The following is a 23,435-nucleotide window of genomic DNA, read 5'->3' as shown; positions in this document are numbered from 1 at the left end:
AGGAAGATTTGGAGCCGGAAGCTGAGGCCGGAGGGCCGTAGGCCCTGTTAAGGGGCGTTTTGGTTGGTCATCCTGTTTCTTTTCGGGACGGCGCTCAAACAGCTAGGGCCGGAAGCGACTGACATCAGCCACAACTCGGCGGAGGAGAGACCTGGCATCTTTGCGCTGTGACCGTGAGCTACGTTCCGGTTTATCTTGCATTAGTTACCAAATTACCTTCTGTCAGCACACCGCTTGGACGAACCCGTCCACTTGACTTGAATTATCAGTGGCATCCAAATAAGCTCTCTCTTGAGCCATCGACTCGCTATCCAACCCCCCTTTCGCCGTCGATTTAGATTTCATTCATTCAGCAGATGTTTATTGCACGTCCTCCGTGTACCTGACATTTTGGTCGGTGCTAAAAGATGCCGGTGGTGAAAAGGATCGGCAAGGTTCCTGTCTTTAGGGCACTCACAGTCTCGTAGGGGAAACGAATCAAATAAACATACTAATAAGCGTAAAATCTCAAACTGAACAATAATCCGGCATCATAAGAACTTCAGAAAGAAAATGGGCTGCACTGGACTTGGGCTGAGCTCTAAAGCCTGAGTCGAGCTAAGTAGGTGGATATGCGGAGAGAAAATCTGCTAGGAGCATTCCAGCGAGAACGGAAAGTGCAAAGACTCTGGGTAGTAGGACATGCTGGAGCACCAAGAGAAGGTGGAAATTGGGGAGCAGAGGGCCTGATAGGACATGAGGCTAGACATGTAGTCAGGGGCCAAATCATGACTGTGAGCCAGGTAAGAATTTCAGTCTCTTATCCTAAGCAGTGGTAGGCCTTGGAAGGATTTTGGGGTGTGTGTGTGTGTGTGTGTGTGTGATTATTAGAACTGTGTTTTAAAATATCCTTCCTGGGACTTCCCTGGCGGTCCAGTGGTTAAGATTCTGTGCTACCACTGCAGGGGGGCGCAGGAATGGGCGCAGGTTTCATCCTTGTTCAGAGAACAAAGATCCCCCATACTACGTGGGGTAGCCTAAATAAATAAATAAGTAAAACATTCTGCTTGGCTGCAGTGAGAACTGGAAGGAATAGGGAAGGAGATAGGGAGACTACTGGAACCTGTTACAAAAGCCCAGGGCAGCTAAACCACACTTCCAAAATTGAACTCATAGTTGGTAGCTTAAGGTAGTGTACCCTGGTGGTTAAGAGTGGATGTAAGGATGTGGTCACCGCTAAGGGCTCAGAGTTCAACTGCCAGCTTTACATCCATGTCCCACCACTTCCCATGTGCGTCTTTGGTTAAATCCTTTAACATCTGTGCCTCAGTTTCCTCGTCTGTGCAAATTAAGGTAGTAGCAGCCCCATAGGGTTGTCGTCAGAACTAAACGAGTTCTTGGCACAGTGCCTCGTTTCCTAAAATAGGCTCCCCTGTGTTCCCCATATCAAGGATACCACTGCCATCCACGGAAACAGCTAAGCAAGAAACCTTGGGCATTGTTTTTAATTCTCTCCCATATCCAGGCAGTTACCACGTTTGGGTTCGTCTACATGCTAAGCTGAGTTTGCAGCCACGTGTTCTTCTACCACCACCATCACCTCTCACCTGCACCTGCTTCTCTGGCCTGCCTGCCTCCCACCTCCCTGCTTCTGATCTGACTTCCTTACACAGTTCAACTCCACAGACAGCTGCGAGTGCCTTCAGTGTATCAGGCACTGTTCCAAAGCACTGGCAAAATGAGGAAAGCATCAGAAAAAGAAAACCCTGTGGCCAATGGGAAGAACCCACCTTCACTGTGCTGTGTGAAACTCAAGTTTCCTGTCTGTAAAGAAGGCTTTGGGACCAAACGATCTCTTAAAGGCCCTTTAAGTAAAAATGTTCTAGGAAATTCACTGATGATCCAGCGGTTAGGACTCAGTACTTTTGCTGCCAAGGGCCTGGGATTCAATTCCTGGTTGGGGAACTAAGGTCATACAAATATATATATGTATAGTAAGTGTTAGTAGCTCAGCTGTGTCTCAGTTGTGACCCCCTGGAATGTAGCCCACCAAGCTCCTCTGTCCATGGAATTCTCCAGGCAAGAATACTGGAGTGGGTTGCCATTCCCTTTTCCAGGGAATCTTCCCTACTCAGGGATTGAACCCTGGTCTCCTGCATTGCAGGCAGATTCTTTACCACTGAGCCACTTCACACACACATACACACACACACATACACATATATATTCTAAGATATTTCATTGGCTCCTCCAAGGGCTGAGGTCTAGAAACCTTGCCTGATTCACCTTAGAGCCTTAGCTCATAGTAAGGAGCTTTATACATTGTAGGGGTTTGGTAAGTGCTTGCTGAATTAATGAATGAAGGAATAAGAGAACACATATCAATTCCCTTCTCAGTCTTTCACTGGCTTCTCTTTCCCAACAAGGTAAAGACCTCTGATTTGATGCCACCTTTAGTTAGGCCTTGTAGAGTTGAGTATTTTCTAACTCTGCAGACTGCTGCCTGCTGAGCTGGCATGGGAGAGCTAAGGAGCTTTTGAAAAGCTTCATTCATTTGACAAACATTCATTGAGCACGTATTAAGTGCCAGGCCCAGGGCTGGTGCTGGGAACACAAGAGCGGACTTTTTTAAAAAAACCAAGGGGTCCCTGCTTTCCTGGGGCTGATATTTTGGAAAAGACACATGTGAAAATGGACCACACAGTGCAATCAGTTGTTATGAAGGGGGAACATGGGACCTGTGGGAGATGAAAGAAGATCCAGTCCAGCCCCAGGGTCAGGCAAGGTTTCCCAAAGGAAGTCACATCTAAGCCCGAGTCCCAGGAAATTATGGGAGGTGGAGGTGGCAGGAGAGGACAGGACAGGGAGGGAGGCCAGAGGTGTTCCTTTTTCCCAGAGAAGTGGAAACCCTTCCCATATCACTTCTAGGTAAGTCAGCCCACTCTGAATGCCTGGCTCTCATACTTAGAAAGTGCTTCCTCTGACTCCAGCCTACTTAACTCAACCTCCTGTTGTGTGTACTCTTTGGGACCCTATAGACCCCTGCCAGGCTCCTCTATCCATGGGATTTCCTAGGCAAGAATACTGGAGTGGGTTGCCATTTCCTCCTTCAGGGGATCTTCCCAACCCAGAGATCGAATCCCCATCTCTTGGGTGTCCTAAATTGGCAGGGGGGATTCTTCACCACCTGGAGGTGAATTCTTGTGCCGCCTGGGAAGCCCTCAGCCTCTTGTGCTCCTGTGACCTTAGTCCTGTCCTATGTTTTCTGACCCTGTGGACAGTAGCCTGCTAGGCTCCTCTGTCCATGGGATTTTACTGGAGTGGGGTGCCATTTCCTTCTTCAGGGGATCTTCCCAACCCAGGGCTCGAACCTGCATCTCCCACTTTGCAGGTGATTCTCTTTTTTTTTTTTGCAGGTGATTCTTTACTGCTGAGCTCCTGGGGAAGCCTCAACCTCCTGAAGAGAAGTGAAGTGAAAGTTGCTCAGTCGTGTCTTTGCAACCCCATGGATTGTAGCCCGCCAGGCTCCTCCTCTGTCCCTGGGGATTCTCCAGGTAAGAATACTGGAGAATTCGTCTGCAGAGGGTCTTCCCGACCCAGGAATCGAACCGGGGTCTCCTGCACTGCAGGCGGATTCTGCACCAGCTGAGGTACCAGGGAAGCCCCTCTCAACCGCCTAAGCAATAGCAAAAACCATTTTTTAACGTATTCTTTCAATGAGTAATGACCCCCGACTCTGCACCTGCCAGGTGCTTCACACGCATGACCTGCTTGATTCCTCGCAGGGGCTGTTAGCCTCCATTTTCAAATGTAAAAACTGAGGCTTAGAACCGGTGACTCGTTCATGGACCCCCACATGTCAGCCCTTAACCCCAGGCTGTCGTGCCTTCGGGACCCCTGACCCTCACCGCGTCCTGTTGGGCTCAGCTCACCCAAATGCCTTCCTCTGGGACCCAGGCAGAAGAGGGGCGTGGACCCAACTCCTGTCCCTCCAGCAGGCCAGCCAGCCGGGCATTGGGCTGCATCCCTTCCGAAGCTCCGAAGGGAGACAAAGGCGGGGTCTGCGGGGGAGACAAGGGCGCGGGCGCCCCCCTGCCCGCTGCCCTTTGTCTCCCCGCCTGCTCCCCTCGTGCGCCCCGGAGGCTGGGAGGCGCCTCTCACAGGCTTCCTCCTCCCATTCTTGTGCTAATTGGGTGTCAAGCTGAGATCAGTGAGAAAGGAATCCGCCCTGGCTCGGGTTAAACTGCCGCCAAAGACGAGGGCTGAGCCCAGAATATCATTAGGCTGGGAGGAAGCGAGGGCCCCCCTCCTCCAGCAGAGGGGTTGGCCACGCATTCAGGCTCCTTTGAAAGTCGCTTGGTCGCTCCTTCCCTTACCGCCAGCGCCTCAATAGGCCCCTCGGCGGTATTTAACCTTCCCAGGAATTGAAAGTGATATGCCAGCACTGGCCTAGGCAGCCACTTGCCTGTCCAAGGGCGGTAGGACCTCCGGGGATGCTCAAGGCAGGCCTCTGGCAGCCTCCCTGGGCTCAGATTGCAGATGGGAATGCTGAGACTGGGCAGGGCGATGCCTCCCAGCGCTGTTATTCACAGGCCCTGTGGTCTGGAGAGATGGAGCTTCTCTGAGCCTCAGATTCCTCATCTGTGGAATGGGGATAAAATAGCTGCTTTGTGTTACGGATTTAATGATGATGATCAAGTGCCTGGTGTCGCATCCAGCACATAGGAAGCGCTCCACTCCTGGTGGCTGTTAGGTCAAAGGAGTGTGTTTGGGCTTACAGAAGGATTTCCTAGCAGAGCTCGCAGTCCTCCAGGTGTGCAAGGAGTGCCTGCAGTGGATTCACTTTGCATACCCTGCCTGGAATCTTCCCCAGCCCCACCCCTGCGGCCCCACAGGCCTTCTTTCACCTGCGCTGCTCGCCCTTCACCTCCAGACCTTTCGCTGCCCCTTCTGCCTGGGCCATTCTTCCCCCTCCTCTTCTTGAATGACTCTTTCTTGAAAAGCCTGTGGCCATGAAACACAACTTCCTCACCTCCTACCGCGGCCAAGACATAGGGTTAGGGTGCAGCTTAGCACATGCCCTTGGCTTCTTGACTGGCTGCCCCCTCTCCCCAGCCCCCAGACAGTGGGCTCCCCGAGGACAGATCTCACTGTGTACCCCCAACCCCGCCCCTGGCACAGAGGCCTTTTGAATCTGCTCCGCAGATGTGTGGACACAGTACTTTGTAAACTGTGTAGACCGCCAGGCTCCTCTGTCCATGGGAGTCTCCAGGAAAGAAGACTGGAGTGGGTTGCCATTTCCTTCTCCAGGGGATCTTCCCGACCCAGGGATTGAGCCTGTGTCTCGGGTGTCTCCTGCAGGAGCAAGTGGATTCTTTACCAACTGTCACCAACTGGGAAGTCAAAGCGCCGTGTAAAGGTCAGGAAATGCCCAGTAAACAATAACTCTTGTGAATTAACCTCACAAACATGTATCCAGGCACCTGCTGCCGGCACGGGCGATGACTCAGCCACGGTCTGGAAGGCAGCCGGGCTCACCACTCTACTACCATGTGGTACAGCCTTGGTTTGGGGTGAGCAGAGGCAGACGGGGGAGCTGCGAGGCCCAGGGGCCCCCCAGCCCCACCCCTTCTTGGAGGGGCTCGGGAAAGGGGGCTGGTGTGGAAGTGGGAAACTTAGGCCTAGGCTGGGATCTTAACACGGGAAACACATCCTCTTTTCCTTATCACTACCGTGTACCTCAAAGATAACAGCACCAGTTCCTGGGCTAGATCTGCAAGCACAATCTCATTACATGTCCACAGCTGTCCTGGGGCAGGGATTCCTGTTGTGTTTAGTCGCTCAGTCTTGTCCAACTGTTTGCAGCTTCATGGACTGTAGCCCACCAGGCTCCTCCATCCATGGGATTTCCCAGGCAAGAATACTGGAGTGGGTTGCCATTTCTTTTTCCAGGGGCTCTTCCTGACCCACGGATCTCACCCATGTCTCCTGCATTGGCAGGTGGGTTCTTAAACCACTGAGCCACCGGGGAAGCCCACCTAGACCATCATTTATAGGGGAGGACACTGAGGCTCAGCCTGGCAAATGGACTTGAGAGCAGGCCTGAGCAGGAGCTTTTGACCACCATTCCTCTATATTGGGTCTTGGTGACTGTGCTCAACCAAAGGGAAGGAACAGGCACCCCTGGGGGCTCCTTCCCATTGGAGAGCCCTCCCATTGGTGAAGGTCAAAGACACAGAGCTTCACCATCAGTCAAATCCAGCCCCTTGGAAGCCCAATCAAAGGCCCAACACGGAGTCCTCTGGGCTGGGTCCCTTGCCTGGGGGTCAAGTGGGGACTCTGTCCCTCCTTCCCGCTTTCCTTGCCTGAGCGCGAAGGGCTGGATCCGATTCTGCAGCACCCACGTGCCCTCTGCTGGTCTACTTGGGCACTGCACCCTTGCCTGCCACTCCCAAATGCCACCAGGTATCACCGCCCAAGGGCCAACTCCAGCTCTGCCGCCCCCTCACTTCCCCCAAGAGTGGCACCAGAACTCCACTGTCTTTCAAAGGTCACCCTCCAACCCCAGGAGGTACCCCAGACTTATCTTGGCCACCTATCACCCAGTCAGCTGCTGGCCTGGGGTGTGGCTCACTGTTGGCTCTACAAGCATGCATGGCATGGAAGCTGCTTTCTGCACCAAGGAGACAGCGGTAAGAGCATGGGGCTGGCATTGCAGTCCCCAGTACTCACTCTGTGACCCCAGTCAAGTGACGGATGGTGCTAAGGGTTAAATAGTGAAGATGAAGCCCTGGGGTGCGTGCCCTGTCTGCAGCCCTGGCTTGGGGTGAACGGTTTCCCCCTCCCCACCCCCCACCCCCACTTCCCACTGGGCTGAGCACTTCTAGCCTGGGTGTGACTCCAGGGATGGGCTCCAGGGGACAGCTGACCCTCCAGCGGCACTGCAGACTCACCAGCTCTGGGAAGATGGCTCCAGGAAGCCTTCCCAGACTCCACCCGGCTGGCCAGGCCACCCTGCTCTGTCCCCTGAGAGCCCCCAACCCCTTGGGAAAGTGCAGCCCTGGCAGAAGAAACACCATGAGCAGGAGTGTGGATCTGGGACCCTGTGCTGGCCTAGGGCTTCCTCCTTCTGTGGCTCTGAATGGCCCGTTCCTCAGCCTGCCTCCCTTTGGCTCTCTGAACCCTCCTGATTCACAGAGGAGACAGTTACTTGCCCAAGGCCACAAGCTCCTAAGTGACACCTTGCAGGGCTCAGGGGGGAACTGCCCCTCACCTGAGATGTGGGGACCATGGCATCTTACCTGCCATATCCCTTGGTCTAAATGAACGAAGGAATAGGGGAAGGATGAATGGGGCACGAGCTGGGGTCCCAGCAGGCTGGGGTGAGTGTGCACACAGGCTTGGGGAGGCAAGGTGGAGTTTATTTGCCCCTGAGTGCCCCACACCCCTTCTCCCCTCACAGCCAGGCCAGGAGGAGATGTGGACAGACTGGCAAAGACAGGCTGCCTGAGGGACAGCCAGGCAGCCACCCAGAGGGTGAGAGGGGTGCCCTGTCTAGGCTGCCTGCTGCAGGATGGTCCCGTTCTGCCTGGCAGGGCTGAGGGACACTCGCGTGGGCCCAGGGCCTGGATCCTCTTCAGATGCCTGATCACCGGCCCTCCCTGCCCACTGTGCTGGCTTCCTGAGTCTGGGGGCTTCTGCCCTCGTCCCATTTACAAGCTGCCTGTTCTCTGCAAAGTGCTTGGAGACCCTCTTATTTCCCCTTGTCCTGACCTGAGACATCACCCCTTGGGCCCAGTCTCAGTCTCAGCCTGAGGCCCAGAGACCCCTACTTGGCCTCGAAGACATAAAGTGGATCTGAAGCTTTCACAGAAAGCCTCAGGGCAGAGCAGGGAGGTGGCAGTGAGTCCCCTGGCAGTTTTGAGGGGTGGGGGTTGGCACCTCGGGGTGGGTGGTGCCAGACTCTGCTTGCTTTGGTCTGGCTTTGCCCAGGACCCCTCCGGGGTGGGAGCTGGGGCTCTAGATCCAGTATCCACTGGCCCTCAGAGGGACTTGGGGCCAGTCACAGCTTCTCCTGGCCCGCCTGGATGCGAGTGTAGGCCTCTTGGTCCAGTGGGACGTAGCGGCCCTTCCGGGCATCCAGGTAGAACAGCTGGTCTTTTACAACTGTTGGGTCAAAGCCCTCCTTCTGCAGTTCTGTCTTCTGTAGCTTGAATGTCCCTGAGGGAGGGAGAAGACAAGTGGGAGAGGGGTCAGAGGGTGTGGGGCAGGGGTCCGAGCTCCAGGAACCCGCCCACCTGGGTTGAGGAGGGGCAGGGAGGAGGGCTGGAGGGAACACAGGTGAGGGGAATCGTGGGAGGAGGGACACAGCCCTTTACAGTCTGCAAAGGCTTCATCCTTTACAGTACGCACCGCTCCTCAGCAGCCCTGGCAAAGGGGAGGGGGCAGAGTTACCCACCCCTCTTTGCAAACAGGAAACTGAGGCCCAAAGAAGGGAAGCTATTTGTCCAGGGCCACGTGCTTGAGTGACAGTGGACTGAGGGCAGGACACAGGCCTTCCCTGAAGGCTCGTTTTAACCTGAGCACCCCCAAGGTATAGAAGTAATCTCAGGTAATCTGCACCTCAACCCCAGGGGCCAGGCATAACCATATCCTATGGATTCTGAGATGCACAAGATTTCAGCATGTCTGAAATAGTTCAATTACCATTTTCCCCCTTAATAAATTCTGTATCTTTCACTCAACGGTATTAGCCCCACTAGACAGACGAGAAGATTGAGGCTCAGAGAAGCACAGCTCTGGGCCAACGTTACACAGCTAGTAAGAATTTGAACTCAGGTATGATGGATACCAGAAATGCCTACAGCTTCCTGCCCTGGCTTCTCCTCTGTCGTGTCCATCAGCCAATTCTCCCAGCAAGGGCTGGAGTCTTTCTCAACGCCTACTTGAATTTAGACTAGTTTTACAACTTACTCTGACTCAGAGAATGTGGCAGAAGCCACACTGTGGGCGGTCTGGGTGAGTCAAGGGGTGTTGAAGCTTCCATCCTTACGCGCTTGGGGGCGCCTGAGACCAGACTGACCTCTGAAGGATGGAAAGCCATGTGGAACAAAGGGGAACCATCCCAGCAAAGGCCACTTAGACAAGGTCTGTCTAGTCAAAGCTATGGTTTTTCCAGTAGTCATGTATGGATGTGAGAGTTGGACTATACAGAAAGCTGAGCACCGAAGAACTAATGCTTTTGAACTGTGATGTTGGAGAAGACTCTTGAGAGTCCCTTGGACTGCAAAGGAGATTGAACTAGTCCATCCTAAAGGAAATCAGTCCTGAATATTCATTGGAAGGACTGATGCTGAAGCTGAAACTCCAATAAAAAGTTTGGCCACCTGATGTGAAGAACTGACTCCTTAGAAAAGACCCTGATGCTGGGAAAGATTGAACGTGGGAGGAGAAGGGGATGACAGAGGATGAGACGGTTGGATGGCATCACCGACTCAAAGGACATGAGTTTGAATAAACTCTGGGAGTTGGTGATGCACAGGGAGGCCTGGCATGCTGCAGTCCATGGGGCTATAGAGAATTGGACACGACTGAGCGACTGAACTGAACTGAAGTGGGTAAGCACTGGCCACGTGTGGCTATGTAAATTTAAACAAAATTTAACATTCAGTTTCCCCATCACACTAGTTGCACTTCAAGTGCTCAATAGGTATTGGGGGCTGATGGCTGCCGTGTTGGAGAGCGTGGTCAGAGAATGCCACCATCACCGCAGACAGGTATGTGGACACCACTGCAGGGCCAACCAGCTGGGAGCCCCACATGAGGGAGGCCACCTCACACCCAATGGCACTATTTCTTTAAAAACTTTTAAAAAGTTTTTTGGCCACACCCCAAGGCATGTGGGGCCTTAGTTCCCTGATCAGGGATCTAATCCTGTGTATGTGAACCCACACATCCCCTGCACTGCAAGATGGAGTCTTAACCACTGGATAGCTGGGGAAGCTGTCGATGGCACTATTTGATGCTAGGTGGGGCCAACAGAAGAACGCTCAGCTGAACATCACCCCAAATTGCCGACCCACAAATTGTGAGCAACTAAGACACCTGTCTGGACCCCTAAGTAAGCTTGGGGGGCTGGCTGTTCTGCAGCAAAGCCTGTCTGAGGCCTAAGGTCCGACAGCCTCCCTGTCCCTCCGGGATGCAGAAGTCACAGCGGCCATCTGGTCCTTGGGGTGCTTGCTGTCTGTCTGGACCCACCGCTTACGCTGCTCTTCTCTCATCTCCCCGTCCCCCGGGGCCATCTGCAGCCCCTCGGACATTGGCGGGCTTTGCAGGACATGAGTCTGACTGGGTCACTACCCTGCTCCAACCCTCCTGTGGCTCCCTCGTGCCCTCCCATCCCACCACACGTTGCTGCCCACCCCTCACTGGCCTCAGCTTCGGGGGCCTCCTTTCAGTCCCCTAGCACTCAAGCACCTCCCTGCCTCAGGGACTCAGCACGGGCTGTTCCCACAGCCCAGGGGGCCTCCCGTCCCCACAGAGTTCTCTCTCTCACTAGGTCTCCCGCTGAACTGGAGCATCCTCAAGGGAGCCTTCCAGTCATCCCCAAGTCACGTTCCCTTTCCTATCAGTTTGACCTGCATTCCACTCTTTTATCTTAGCAATTGCTTATCCTGTGGCTGCCTCCTGCTCTGGAAACTCCCAGGAAGCACACAGGTCCTGCTGGAATTTGTCGCCTCTATCCCCAGGGCCCAAGCACAGTGCCTGGAGCAGACTACCACACTCAGTCAGTATTGGTTCCACTAGCAATGGACACACCATCTCTGGAGGCAGTGTCAGCTCACAGCTAGGTCATGTTGCCGACCACCCAGAGAGGCTGCGGGGAAGGGCGAACAACAGCCAGCTGATCTCCCTAGAAGGACCCGGGAAGGGGCCTCGGCCGGCACCCACCCATGATTTGGAGCTGGGGGTCGGGGGACAGACCTGTCTTGTGCAGCTCAGGCAGGAAGCGCAGGAAGATGGGGCGAGCGTACAGCGGCAGCTCCTTCTGCAGGAGCTGGGCTAAGTGCTCCAGGTCACAGCTGCCGGAGGAGCTGGCCACAGCGGCCATGCCGGCCCGGCCCTCGGTCCCTGGGGAAGCGGCAGAGTGGACAGTGAGTGGCTGGCTGGCCACGGCCCTGCTGGCTGCTCCGCACACACGCCCGGCCCCTCCCACCTCTCGGGATACCTGGCACCTCGACGCCGTACACGGCCACGTCGGCCATGTCCAGCAGGCGGCTGAGCGTGCCCTCCACCTCGGTGGTGGACACGTTCTCGCCTTTCCAGCGGAACGTGTCCCCCGTGCGGTCGCGGAAATACACGTAGCCCAGCTCGTCCATCACTAGCACATCACCTAGAGAAAGGAGTTGTGTGAGGCGGGGGGTGGGGGGGCCCAGGGGCTTGGTTGGGGGGAGGTGTTGTCTGAGTGTGGGGCCCTGCAATCCCTTCCCCCCTCCCCAAGGGGCCGCAAAGGCCTCCGGAGGGGTGCCCACCCACCGCTGAGGTAGGCCTGGTCCCCCTTCTTGAAGACATCCCCGGCAATCTTCTTGTCGTTGGTGCCCTGGTTCAGGTAGCCATCGAAGCGCCGCAGGGGGTCTTCCTGGATGATGACGCCCACCAGCTGGCCCGGCTCACCTGCAGCCAGGGGAGGCGTGGTCAGGTCCCCCTGGGGTCTCCAAACTAAAATACCCCCAGCAATGCCCCCTTTCTCCCCCAGCCCAGGAGCCCCGAGGGCTGGGAGCTTCTCAGTAACACTTGGTCACTGAACAAATGAAAAGGTGGTCAAGCTCAACGTGGACGGCCTAACTAAAGCCAGCACTCCCCAGGTCCCGCTCTGTTCAGAGGTCTGCATCCTGTACCACACCACCTCCTCAGGACAACCTGAAGGAGGGAACTCAGGCACAGAGCTGGGGAGCTGTGGCGGGCGGGGCCCAGGGTCCACAGCACCAATATGCACGAATGGGCTGATGGGTGGATGGGATGGTGACTGAGTGGATGGATGGATCAAGAAATAAATGCCATGCAGCCCTAAGAGAAGAGCTGACATCTGGCCGCTGATCAGGACGGGGCTCCTCACTCACCCAGCCATCCCCGCCCTGTCACCTTCCTAAGCCAGCCCCTCCCACTCTGACCCCGAGTTGCAACCCTCGGGCAGACCTGGCTTGCAGGGAATGCAAAGGCCGTCAGGGCCCCGGATCAGCTCCATGGTGTCCTCGTTGACGCGAACCAGCCGGATGGGGTACACGAAGGACAGGATGCGGCTGTTGAAGCCACAGGCCCCCACCTGCGAAGGCCAAGCCTTGGGCCCGGGCTCTCCCACTACGGGCCTCAAACTGGACAGCCTGGGGGGCTGCGAGCGGGGCTCTGGCTCCTGCAACCGCACTCCATGCCGGAAGCCCGCCCTCCCCTCCACCTCCGTGTCTCCCGTGGGCCCGCTGGGTCCACACCCTGGGCCGCACCTGGCCGTCGAAGTTGCCCAGGCTGCAGTTGCACTCCGTGGCCCCGTAGAACTCGGCCACCTGGGGGATGTGGAAGCGGCTACAGAAGTCGGTCCAGATGCACTGCCGGAGGCCATTGCCGAGTGCCATGCGCACCCGGTGCTGGCCCTCCGCCTCCCGGGGTGGCTGGTTCAGGAGGTAGCGGCACAGTTCGCCGATGTACTGCACGATCTGGGGGTGGGCCTGGCGTGAGTCTGGGCCCTGGAGGCTGCCCTGCCTTCGATGCCCTCCCAAGCCCCCACCCCTCCTATCCCTGGGGCCAGCTGCGCGATCCCTTCCCTCTCTGGGCCTCAGTCTCCCCATCTGAGCAATGGGAGTGCTGCCCCAAGTAAACGGCTGGCTGCCTTCAGCTCAAAGACGGGCATCCCTGAATAGAGCTGGTGGGGGGCACGGGATGCTCCACTATTTCCCTTTTCACTCACCGTGCAATTGTACTTGATACAGTCGTCCCAGAAGCGGGAAGCCGAGAACTTCTTCCGGATCACCACAGTCATGCCGTGGATCAGGCACTGCCCTATCCCCACGATGTTTCCTGAAGGCAGAGGGGGGACCCGGGGGTCAGGGGGACAGAAGCCCTTTCTTTCTAGAGTTTCGTCTTTTTGTTTATTTTGGCCACCAAAGATGTCATTTTATTTTTTTAACTATTTATTTTGCACTGGGGTATAGCTGATTAACCAACAATGTTATGGTTTCAGGTGAAGAGTGAAGGGACTCAGCCATACATATATATGTAACCATTCTCCCCCAGACTCCCCTCCCATCCAGGCTGCCACGTAACACTGAGCAGAGTTCCCTGGGGCTATACAGTACTGAGTGAAGTACGTCAGACAAAGGAGAGATATCGTATACTCCAGAGCCTCCTCTTATATAGTCCAATCCCCTCAAAGACTCTCCCTTTCCCCTGTCCTGCCCTCCAACTCTAACTGGTCACATCTCTCCCCAGTCAGACACCTTCCATGGCTCCCCAGTGCCTATGGGTTCAAGTGCACATTACTCAGTCCCCTGAAGCCTCTGGAGCTGGCCCCAAGCTCCTTTTCCTAAAGCTGTAACACTGCCATTCAGCCAGCTGGAACTGAGCTAGCCTGCCTGGCTTCACATCTGCCTGTATTGGGGGGTGCTTCCTCCAGGAAGCCTTCCTGGAGTTGGGCTCTTCCTTGAGTTGAACTCCTTGCTCCCTGCCCCTCTCCACACTCAATGCCCTTTCTTGCCTGAGAGTTCAGGGTAGGGTTCTCATCATTCAGCCTGCCCCCAACACACTTAAACTCTAAGCACCTTTAAGGGCAGGAACTATATTTAGTCCATCTGTCTTTCTAGAAAGCCCCCAGACCAAGCAGCCAGGCTGTCCACACCCATGGAAATGGACTGAATGGTCAGACCAGCCCAGGTGCCCTGTGGGGCACCACCACACCCACCAATTATGCTGGTGTGCCCACTCTCATCAAGGTCAATGCCCACATCTGGATTTGAACCCAGATTTGACTCCAAAGCTTGTTCTGTTTCTACTGCAACATATAGCCTGCCAGGAAGGGTAGGGCTCTGAAGGCTCAGGGGTGGCTGGGTACCAAGGGGGCGGGCCCAGGCTACCTGCAGAGTGGTAGAGGGGGAGGCAGTCATAGACGATGTCGTCGGGCCGCATGCGGAAGCCGTAGTACACCAGGGCAGCCATCCGGTAATACCTGGGAAGGCAGAGGGCTGAGGGCTCCGTGGGCCCTTGGAAAGGCAGGAGAGGAGCCCCAGGCCCCACCTCCCCAGGTCTCCCCACCAGGGCACCGTCCCCTTACCTGCTGTGCACCACGATGGCAGCTTTGGGCAGCCCGGTGGTGCCTGACGTGTAGATGTAGAAGAGCTTATCTGAGGAAAACAGGTAGGAGCGGGTGTGAGAGGGGCCAGTGCAAGGCTGGGCACAGAGTCAGACATTGGTAGGTGTGTATCACTTAACACCCACTCCCGGCACACCTACTCCCCAGACATCACTACCTGCTCTAATACTTGCGCTGGCTCCTTCAACACACTCTTCTGAGCCCTCATTCTGTGCCAGGGCCAGGGTGACATCAGTGACTAATATGAGCACAGGCCTTGCCTAGAAGGGAGGTGCCCGCCCAGTGGGACAGGAAGATGAGGCTATTGGAAATGCGAGCACTGCGTGTTGCAAGCACAGGGCCTGCCAAAGGTGGCGGTGGCACTGGACCCAGGCTCCAGGAAGGGGAGGTAGTTCCAGGGAGGGCTTTCTCAGAGGAGCTGATGCCTGCTATGTGGGAGGTATCAGCTGCAGACAGCGGGGCTCAGAGGCAGCTTCTGCACCAGCAACCCTGTCTTTATCCCCCGAGATCTGAGGACCAGGGACAGTCACGTCATGGTCTCTGTGTGAGGCTCAGTCCCACCAGGCTGGAGGTTCCAGGAGGTCAGGCATGCCACAGGGTGACACCACGTGTTATGCAATAACTCGTGTTACAGGGTGACCACGGCATGTCAGCCCAAGGCTGGGCACCAGACTCAACCAGCCAGAGGCCCTGACCTCAAGGAGCTTACAAAAACACCCAGCACACAAGAGCCACAGATGGCAGAGGTCAAATGGTAATGGCCCCAGCTCTCCATGGGACCTTTTCCAGCCTTCAAGCGTAGGTTCAGTTGCCATCCCCAATTTCACGGCTCTGGGAACCAAGGCTCAGAGAGCAGCTCAGGTGTTCAGGGTCACACAAGGGAAGCAGTAGAGCTGGGACATGAACTTGGCCCAGGCTCTGAACCTCCTGGCCCCAGGCCATGCGCCAAGCAGTGAGGTCCACAAGGCAGGCTTGTGGAGCGGAGAAGAAGAGAGGCGAGAGGGTCCAGAAGGCTGCCTGGAGGAGGGGGCAGGGGGCAAGTAGCCCAGAGCAGGGGGAGGATCACAACAGGGGCCTGCCCTGGACGGGCGCTTGGGTGACTATGAAAGGGGCTCGCCGAGGGCCTGAGCCCAGCCCACACTCGGACAAGGCAGGCTCCTGGGCTTCATGTGCTCCTGCATGCATCGGCCATCAGTGAAGGCTGTTCAAGAACTGCATGTTCAAGAAGTGCCTGCCACTTTCACACACGCCAGCTCACCCAGTCTTCGCAATAAAAGCTGGGGACTGTGGCTCATTTTCCCCGAATGGAAAAGGGATGTGACATGACTCATTCCAGGTCACGTGGCAAGTTTACAGAAGAATCCAGGCCCCGAGGCCCCCGCTCTGTCTCTTGGCCATCTTTGAACCCTTGTGTGGGGGTGAGGGGCTCACCTACAAAGCCCTTGTTGGGACGGCTGGGCTGGTGCTTGGGGGCATCTTCCAGGAGCGGGTCCAGGTGCTTCGTGCCGGCGGGCACCGTGCTGGGCTCCCAGGGACCGGAGCAGAAGAAGTTGAGCGAGGGGTCCAGGTTGGCATGGATCTCAAGGACAGCTGCAGGGGAAACAAGACAGATCTACAGGCAGGCCAGGGCACTCCTTCCTCCCCCGGCCCTGTGTTCCGGGGACCTCTACTCGTGTCGGGGCTGAGCATGGTGTCAGGGGATGCTGGCTGGGTGTGGCAGAGAGGTGGGTGAAGCGCTTGGGACTTGTTATAAGGAGGATGCTGAGAGAAGCAAGGGCTCCCGCAAGCTGCTGGCTGATCATGTGGCAGGCTCTTTACATGTAGGCTCCTGCTCACATAACTCAGGAAACAGGTACCAGTAACAGCCCATCTTACAGATGGGAACACTGAGGCCCCAAGCACAGCAGGGAGTCACAGCTAGAATGTGCCAGATCTGGGGCTCAAAGCCAGCTCTACCTCACCTCAAGGTTTACGCTTCTATCCACTGTATGATGCTAGTCTATGGGGGACTGGTTAGGAGGGAGGAGTCGGGGGGCGATCAGAGGCTGGCAGCCCTCCAGCCTCTTCAGAGGGTGGTGGCCTTCTCTCAGGCTCCCCTGTGCACTACAGATGTCCAGACACTCAGCGACCGGACCACAGGCCGATCCTGGCCCACTCAGCCATACTTTCTCTTAACTTCTTCCAACCCTCTCACTCTCTCTCTGCTGCCTCCTTCCTCTCCTCGTTTCAGCATCTCCGTAACCTCTTCTGCCCATCAGCCCACAACATTAGCCCATTAGTTACAACAGCGTGGGGAGAGAGAATAGGCACACTGGGGTCAAGCCCAAGGTCAAATCTCGGTTCTGTCACCCACTTAACAGCTGTGTGGCTCTGGGTGAGTGCTTCGCGCCACTCTGAACCTCGGTCTCGTTCTCTGTAAAGCCAAGATGACACTCTCTGCTTTCACCAGGCTTTGTGAAGATTAGAGCTGCTTCTGTGAAGCACCGAGCTCAGCACGTGGTCAGTGCCAGTGCGGAGGCCAATAAACATAAGCTCTGAGGCACAGCAAGGAGAGGCTTCTTGCTCCCATTTTACAGGGCAGGTAGATGAGACCATGTATGGATGTGAGAGCTGGACTATAAAGAAAGCTGAGCACCAAAGAACTGATGTTTTTGAACTGTGGTGTTAGAGAAGATTCTTGAGAGTCCCTTGGACTGCAAGGAGATCCAACCAGTCCATCCTAAAGGAAATCAATACTGAATATTCATTGGAAGGACTGAAGCTGAAGCTGAAGCTCCAATACTTTGGCTACCTGATGCGAAGAACTGACTCACTGGAAAAGACCCTGATGCTGAGAAAGATGGAAGGCGGGAGGAGAAGGGGATGACAGAGGATGAGATGGTTGGATGGCATCACTGACTCGATGGACATGAGTTTGAGTAAGCTCTGGGACTTGGTGATGGACAGGGAGGCCTGGCATGCTGCAGTCCATGGGGTCGCAAAGAGTCAGACAAGACTGACTGAGTGACTGAACTGATTGAGATGAAGCCAAGTGAGTCACAAGAATGGTTACCATCGTGTCTGAGGGCTCACCTAGCATCAGCTGCTTTGTTAATGCTTCACTCTATTAAGCATCTCCCTGAAAACGGTGCTGTGGTGAGGAGACTGCGGCAGAGGACTGCCATCTCCCTGGGTTTCCCGGCTCCCGGGCGTTGTGGGGGAAGAGCCCACACCGTCTGACTCTAGGGCTCATGCCCTTAACCTCTGAGCCACACAGCCTCCCCCAGGGGCTGGAGGTGGGTTGTGACAGTCCCGTGGGACTCCCTGCCTGTCCCTTGCCACTTTAGGGCTCACCTGGGGCCATCTCGCTGCCGAAGACGAGGGCCCGGGCCTGGGAGGAGGTCAGGCAGTGGAGCAATGCGTCCCGCCGGAGGTTGGTGTTGATGAGCGCCGCCTCCACGCCCAGCTTGGCCATGCCCAGCCACAGACCCACAAACTCATTGCGGTTCTCCATGAAGAGGGCGACCACGTCGCCCGAGGCCAGGCCCTGCGCCTGCAGGAAGTTGGCCACGCTGTTTGAGTAGTTGTCCAGCTGCCGGAAGGTCCAGTGCGTGTCTGTGCCCTCGAAGATCAGGGCTGTCTTGTCCGGGTGGCGCTGGACTGTGGCGGCGAACAGGATGGGCACTGTGCGTCGCTCCCGTAGGTACCGTCGGACCTTGGCCTTCACCCTCAGGAGCACGGTGCCGCCGCTGGGGGAGGGGAGGAGGAGCAAGGGAGCCGTGACTGCCGGACTTAGGAGTAGGGGGTCCCAAGACCCTGCTTTGATCGCTTTCGACACCCCTTTCCCAGCACCCGTGTGCGGGGCAGCGTTACCTGAAGTGGCTCACTGATGATGCATGATAACACCGGGCACCCAGGTGATGATTTCCTCCCCACCCGGTACAGAGGAAGACACCAGTGCCCAGCACCTGCCCTGGGCTTCAAGGTGGGACGACGTGGCAGTGCTGACATTTGAACTTTAGTCCCCTCTGACTCCAGAGTTCAACCCCTATTGCCCTCTAAGCTCTGCTCGGAGTCTGCGGCTCTGTCATGGCCTTCCACGACTCCAGGGACCAAGCCAAAGTCCAAACTCCTCGTCTTGGACCTGGCACACCCCCGGATCATCGCTCTCCCCTCACCACTCTGGTAAAAAAGGACAAGCTTGCAATTTGTCCGGTCTCCCTCCCTGTGGGCCCAGCAAGGGTGGGGCTCTGTCCTGCCTCACCATCTTGCTCCTGGGCCCCGGTCGGTGCCAGGCAGGGCATTGATGTTCAACAAATGTTTGTGCAACAAGCTTTTGGCAACATCCCCCTACCTTGCCCTGCCACCTCGGACCCCTGAACTCTCCTGGCTCCCCAGCCTCTCCGCCTTTGCTGCTGCCATGCCCTCCGACTGGCATCCCCTGCTTCCACCTCCTGGATGTGACTCTCAAGCATACCTGCTTCTCCTCTCGGAGGCCTCCTCTGATTTCCCAGGGCCCAGGCCTGAAGCCGTCTCTCTGCTTCACGCCCCCACACCCCTGGGCTGCTACCATCCTTCCTGCGGTGGCCACTCAACACCTCCTTTTGCAATCAGCTCAGATTGACAAACACCGAGCTGCCTGTTCTGGGTGCGGGTCACACTGCTGGGACACTACCATGAGCAAGACAAGACTGCCAGGGGCTCTGCTCACAGGGCCCTGCTAGCCTGCGGGTTTTCTGTGTTCCCTGCCAGTCTCCCTGACCAGTCTGAGCCTGTCCCAGGTCCAGGACTGCCCTGTCCACTCAACCCCACACCCAGAGTCAGCCCAAGGTCTGGCGCAGAGCAGGTGGCAGGCAGGGTTTCTGGTACAGAATATCCTCCTTGTGGACCACACCTGCCCTTCTTTGTGGAGCAGGTTCTTTGTGGGCATGATTCAGGGTCTGCTCCAGAACCCGTGCCAGCTGGAGGACAGGGACTTCCCCATAGGATTCCTCTTCACCCTCTCACAAGCTACAGCATCTTCTCGGGACCCCTTACCAAGGTCTCCTCAACATGCCTGGTGTTCAGTGTATGGACCAGGACCCCAAGTCTGCTCCAGGCCAAGGGGCACCAGGTTAGGGATATTCCCTGGGAAGAGTCTTTGACCGTAGCAATGGAGATACCACGTACTATTGCGAGGGGAAGGATGCGGAGCGAAGACTGCTCCTTTGGGGCCCAGGTGCTCTGTGCTGGTAAAGGCCATGTGGTCTGGTTTGGGGAAATTAAACCCAGAAGAGTGTAGGAGACCCAGGAAGGGCTGTTCCAAGTACTCACAAGATATCACGCCTGACAGTCTTGATAAAGATTCGGATGAAGCGCCAGCCGCCAGACCCCAGGTAGAGGAAGAACAGGGAGAGCCCCACTTGGGTCCAGGGCAGTTTCAGCACCAGCCAGGAGAACAGCAGCACCCCCAACAGAGACGCCCCAAGCAGCATCGTGGCCTGTGGGCACAAGGCGGTCAGTGGACCCAAGTGCCTGGGTCCCCTACCTCCTGGCCTGGGCAGCCAGGCCACTGTCGTCTCAGATGGTCACGTGTAGTGAGGTCAGATGGAGTAGGGTAGCTGAGGACTGGGTCCCATCCCAGGACAGTCTGGAAGGGTCAGGCTAGAGGCCTGGACTTGAGGTGAGGAGCTGGGTTGCGGGTCAGAGGCTGGTTCTAGCCTCCCAGTCCCACCTCTGCCTAGGACTCTCTAAATGATCTTGGACAAGTCCCTTTCCCACTTTAGTCCTTAGTCTTCCCCTCTGTGCAATGGGTGTAATGACCATTGGTCTCAGAGGACAGTCTACTAGCCTGACATCTAGGATCCCAACCAAAATGGCTTGGTATTGACTTAAGTACCTCTGGCTTGACTTCCCACTCGAAGACCTAGAGAGTTTCTGTGGATGATAAGGCCAAGCCACAACACCCAGAGAGGCAGCTTCTTGGGAAGGGGCCTTCCTCAGTCCCTGCCCTTAGGCCTGGGAGCACTATGCCTCTGCTGGCCCACAGGGGGCGATGGAGAAAACAGGTAAGAGCCTGGAGGTGCCAGAGAGGGGATCGCCCAGAGGAGAAAGGTATTGAGAGAAAGGAGGCCTTGAAGGCACCCCCACAAACACACTCAGCAAGCCACTCTGATGACTCTTCGGGACCTGGGGCTTAAGGGAAGAGGAACAGCTGGCAGGGCTGAGATTAGGGCTCTCGGACTCTATTCCTAGCACTTTTCAGACCTGCTCAAGGGACAGCAGACTGGGCTGTTTGCCTACAAGCTCTCCTAATCCTGGTGAGGGGCTGAAGGTCACGGCAATGAGGTAGCCTGAGATTCTCCAAGCCAGGATGAAGACATGGTCTGGACCCTTAGACCATCTCCCCTCTCCTCCACACGAAAAGCAAAAACCAGGAGGAGGACTGCACCTGCGCCTCCAACTCCAATGCCAAAGGTTTCCAAGGTCCCCAGAACTGTGGTCTCCCAGAGTCCGTCAGGGCAGAAGGCAAGAACCCGTCCCGAAAGGCTGAGGGTTGTGGACGAGGAAGGAATGGGATGCCCAGATCGCCCGGGGCCGCGATCCCGGGTCACTACGGATCGCACCGGCCCCTAAAAAGCCGGGGTAACAGAGCGCCCGGCAAGGAGACAGAGCAGTAGGGCGCGCCCCGTTTCCCCTTCCCCCCCGTCCCCAGCCCAAGCCGGTACTGCCACCCCCCTCCCCCGGACTCGACCGGGCGCATTCTCTCGCCCGGAGACCCATTGTTCTGGCCCGTGCTTACCTGGCGTCAGCCCCCGCCACGGGGCACCCTGTCCAGATGCGGCCCGCCGGCTGTAGCAGAGTAGGGAACGCGGCGCTCATCAGCCGCTCCTGGGTGCGCGGAGCAGGTTCTCAGCAGCGCTTTGCCGGCTTTGCGCCTCGGCTGGCCCGGGCCATTCGGCCGGCTCCGCCCGCCGCCCGGCCCCGCCCGCCCGCGGCGCTCCTCCCCCGCCCGCCTCCCGCCATCCAAACCGGCTGTGCCGGCCGGCAACACCTCCTCCGGCGCCTTGCCCACGAGCGAGCGAGCTGCAGAACCGGCCGGTGCCGCGCAGCCTCTGAGAGCCCGGCTCCGCCGGATTCAGCCCGCCCCCTACGCGCGCGACGGCCTCGGGCAGGGTGCCGCGCCGCACGCTGGGGATTGTAGTTCGCGCGCCGCGCGCCCCCGCCAGGCCGGGAGGAGACAGAAGGGCTCTTCTGGACCCCAACTCCCCCCAACTCGTGGGCGCCCGGACGAGCGGGGGGAAACACGCCCCCCCCCCACCCCCGCAACGCACCACTGGCGGGGATTCCGGGAATCCGCACCCAGACACTGACAAAGAGTTCGGCAAAGGCCCGGCGCCACACCTCGCAGGGCGCTAAAAGGGCGGGTTTTCAGGCAGAGGTATGCCGGCGCGGGGGAGGGCGAGCAACCGGCTCTGTGGCGCAATGGATAGCGCATTGGACTTCTAGCTGGCCTGGGTGTGGTTATTCAAAGGTTGTGGGTTCGAGTCCCACCAGAGTCGAATTTTGACGGCTCTTTCCTCACTTCCATTGGGATATTTTGTGGCCTCCAGTGCCATAAGAAGGAAGGACTGATGCTGAAGCTGAAAAACTCCAATACTTTGGCCATCTGATGCGAAGAAATGACTCATTTGAAAAGACCCTGATCCTGGGAAAGATTGAAGGCGGGAGGAGAAGGGGATGACAGAGGATGAGATTGTTGGATGGCATCACCAACTCGATGGACATGAGTTTCAGTAAACTCCGAGAGGTAGTGATGGCCAGGGAGGCCTGGCGTGCTGCCGTCCATGGGGTCGCAAAGAGTCGGACACGACTGAGCGATTGAAGTGGACTAAACTGAGTGCCATAAGGTTCAGAAAACCTCCCACGCTTCTGCAGACCTCAGGCTAGCGCCAGTGCTTCTGGGACGGTAATAAACTTGGAGCCCGGAGTGCTGTGTAGGAACCCTTTGCTGTCCTTGCTACCTGAAGCACTCAATATGCCAGCAAATTTGGAAAACTCAGCAGTGCCCACAGAACTGGAAAAGGAGTTTTCATTCCAATCCCAAAGAAAGGTAATGCCAAAGAATGCTCAACTACTGCACAATTGCACCCATCTCACACGCTAGTAAAGTAATGCTCAAAATTCTCCAAGCCAGACTTCAGCAATGTGTACCGTGAACTTCCAGATGTTCAAGCTGGTTTTAGAAAAGGCAGAGGAACCAGAGATCAAATTGCCAACATCCGCTGGATCATGGAAAAAGGAAGAGAGTTCCAGAAAAACATCTATTTCTGCTTTATTGACTATGCCAAAGCCTTTGACTGTGTGGATCACAATAAACTGTGGAACATTCTGAAAGAGATGGGAATACCAGACCACCTGACCTGCCTCTTGAGAAACTTGTATCCAGGTCAGGAAGCAACAGTTAGAACTGGATATGGAACAACAGACTGGTTCCAAATAGGAAAAGGAGTACGTCAAGGCTGTATATTGTCACCCTGCTTATTTAACTTCTATGCAGAGTATATCATGAGAAATGCTGGGCTGGAAGAAGCACAAGCTGGAATCAAGATTGCTGGGAGAAATATCAATAACCTCACATATGCAGATGACACCACCCTTATGACAGAAAGTGAAGAGGAACTCAAAAGCCTCTTGATGAAAATGAAAGAGGAAAGTGAAAAAGTTGTCTTAAAGCTCAACATTCAGAAAATGAAGATCATGGCATCTGGTCCCATCATTTCATGGGAAATAGATGGGGAAACAGTGTCAGACTTTACTTTTTTGGGTTCCAAAATCACTGCAGATGGTGACTGCAGCCATGAAATTAAAAGACGCTTACTCTTTGGAAGAAAAGTTATGACCAACCTAGACAGCATATTCAAAAGCAGAGACATTACTTTGCCAACAAAGGTCCGCCTAGTCAAGGCTATGGTTTTTCCAGTGGTCACGTATGGATGTGACAGTTGGACTGTGAAGAAAGCTGAGCGCCAAAGAATTGATGCTTTTGAACTGTGGTGTTGGAGAAGACTCTTGAGAGTCCCTTGGACTGCAAGGAGATCCAACCAGTCCATTCTGAAGGAGATCAGCCCTGGGATTTCTT

At 56.2% G+C, this 23,435-nt stretch overlaps 1 protein-coding gene, 1 long non-coding RNA gene and 1 other non-coding gene across 4 annotated transcripts; 2 read left to right on the top strand and 1 right to left on the bottom strand.

The window, feature by feature from the left end:
• Nucleotides 1-23: 23 nt before the first annotated feature.
• On the top strand, nt 24-9,369 carry LOC132346637 (uncharacterized). Its single transcript, XR_009496556.1, has 2 exons — nt 24-782; nt 1,505-9,369. It is a non-coding gene; the product is annotated as an uncharacterized lncRNA (long non-coding RNA).
• Nucleotides 7,380-21,704, bottom strand: SLC27A4 (solute carrier family 27 member 4). 2 transcript variants are annotated; one of them, NM_001075667.1, is given in 14 exon segments: nt 7,387-8,199; nt 10,963-11,109; nt 11,207-11,371; nt 11,515-11,652; nt 12,175-12,301; nt 12,477-12,686; nt 12,938-13,047; nt 14,100-14,191; nt 14,297-14,366; nt 15,767-15,925; nt 17,669-18,063; nt 19,628-19,794; nt 21,096-21,145; nt 21,628-21,704. In NM_001075667.1, coding segments are annotated over 12 exon segments (1,932 nt in total). In that variant the 5' UTR covers nt 19,789-19,794; nt 21,096-21,145; nt 21,628-21,704; the 3' UTR covers nt 7,387-8,041.
• Nucleotides 21,705-21,764: 60 nt separating this feature from the next.
• Nucleotides 21,765-21,855, top strand: TRNAR-UCU (transfer RNA arginine (anticodon UCU)). Its single transcript is given in 2 exon segments — nt 21,765-21,801; nt 21,820-21,855. It is a non-coding gene; the product is annotated as a tRNA-Arg (tRNA).
• The last annotated feature ends 1,580 nt before the right edge of the window (nt 21,856-23,435 follow it).

Source organism: Bos taurus, chromosome 11 (genome assembly GCF_002263795.3).
Source record: "Bos taurus isolate L1 Dominette 01449 registration number 42190680 breed Hereford chromosome 11, ARS-UCD2.0, whole genome shotgun sequence".
Taxonomy (NCBI): Eukaryota; Metazoa; Chordata; class Mammalia; order Artiodactyla; family Bovidae; genus Bos; species Bos taurus.
This window is presented reverse-complemented; position numbering and strand designations above follow the sequence as displayed.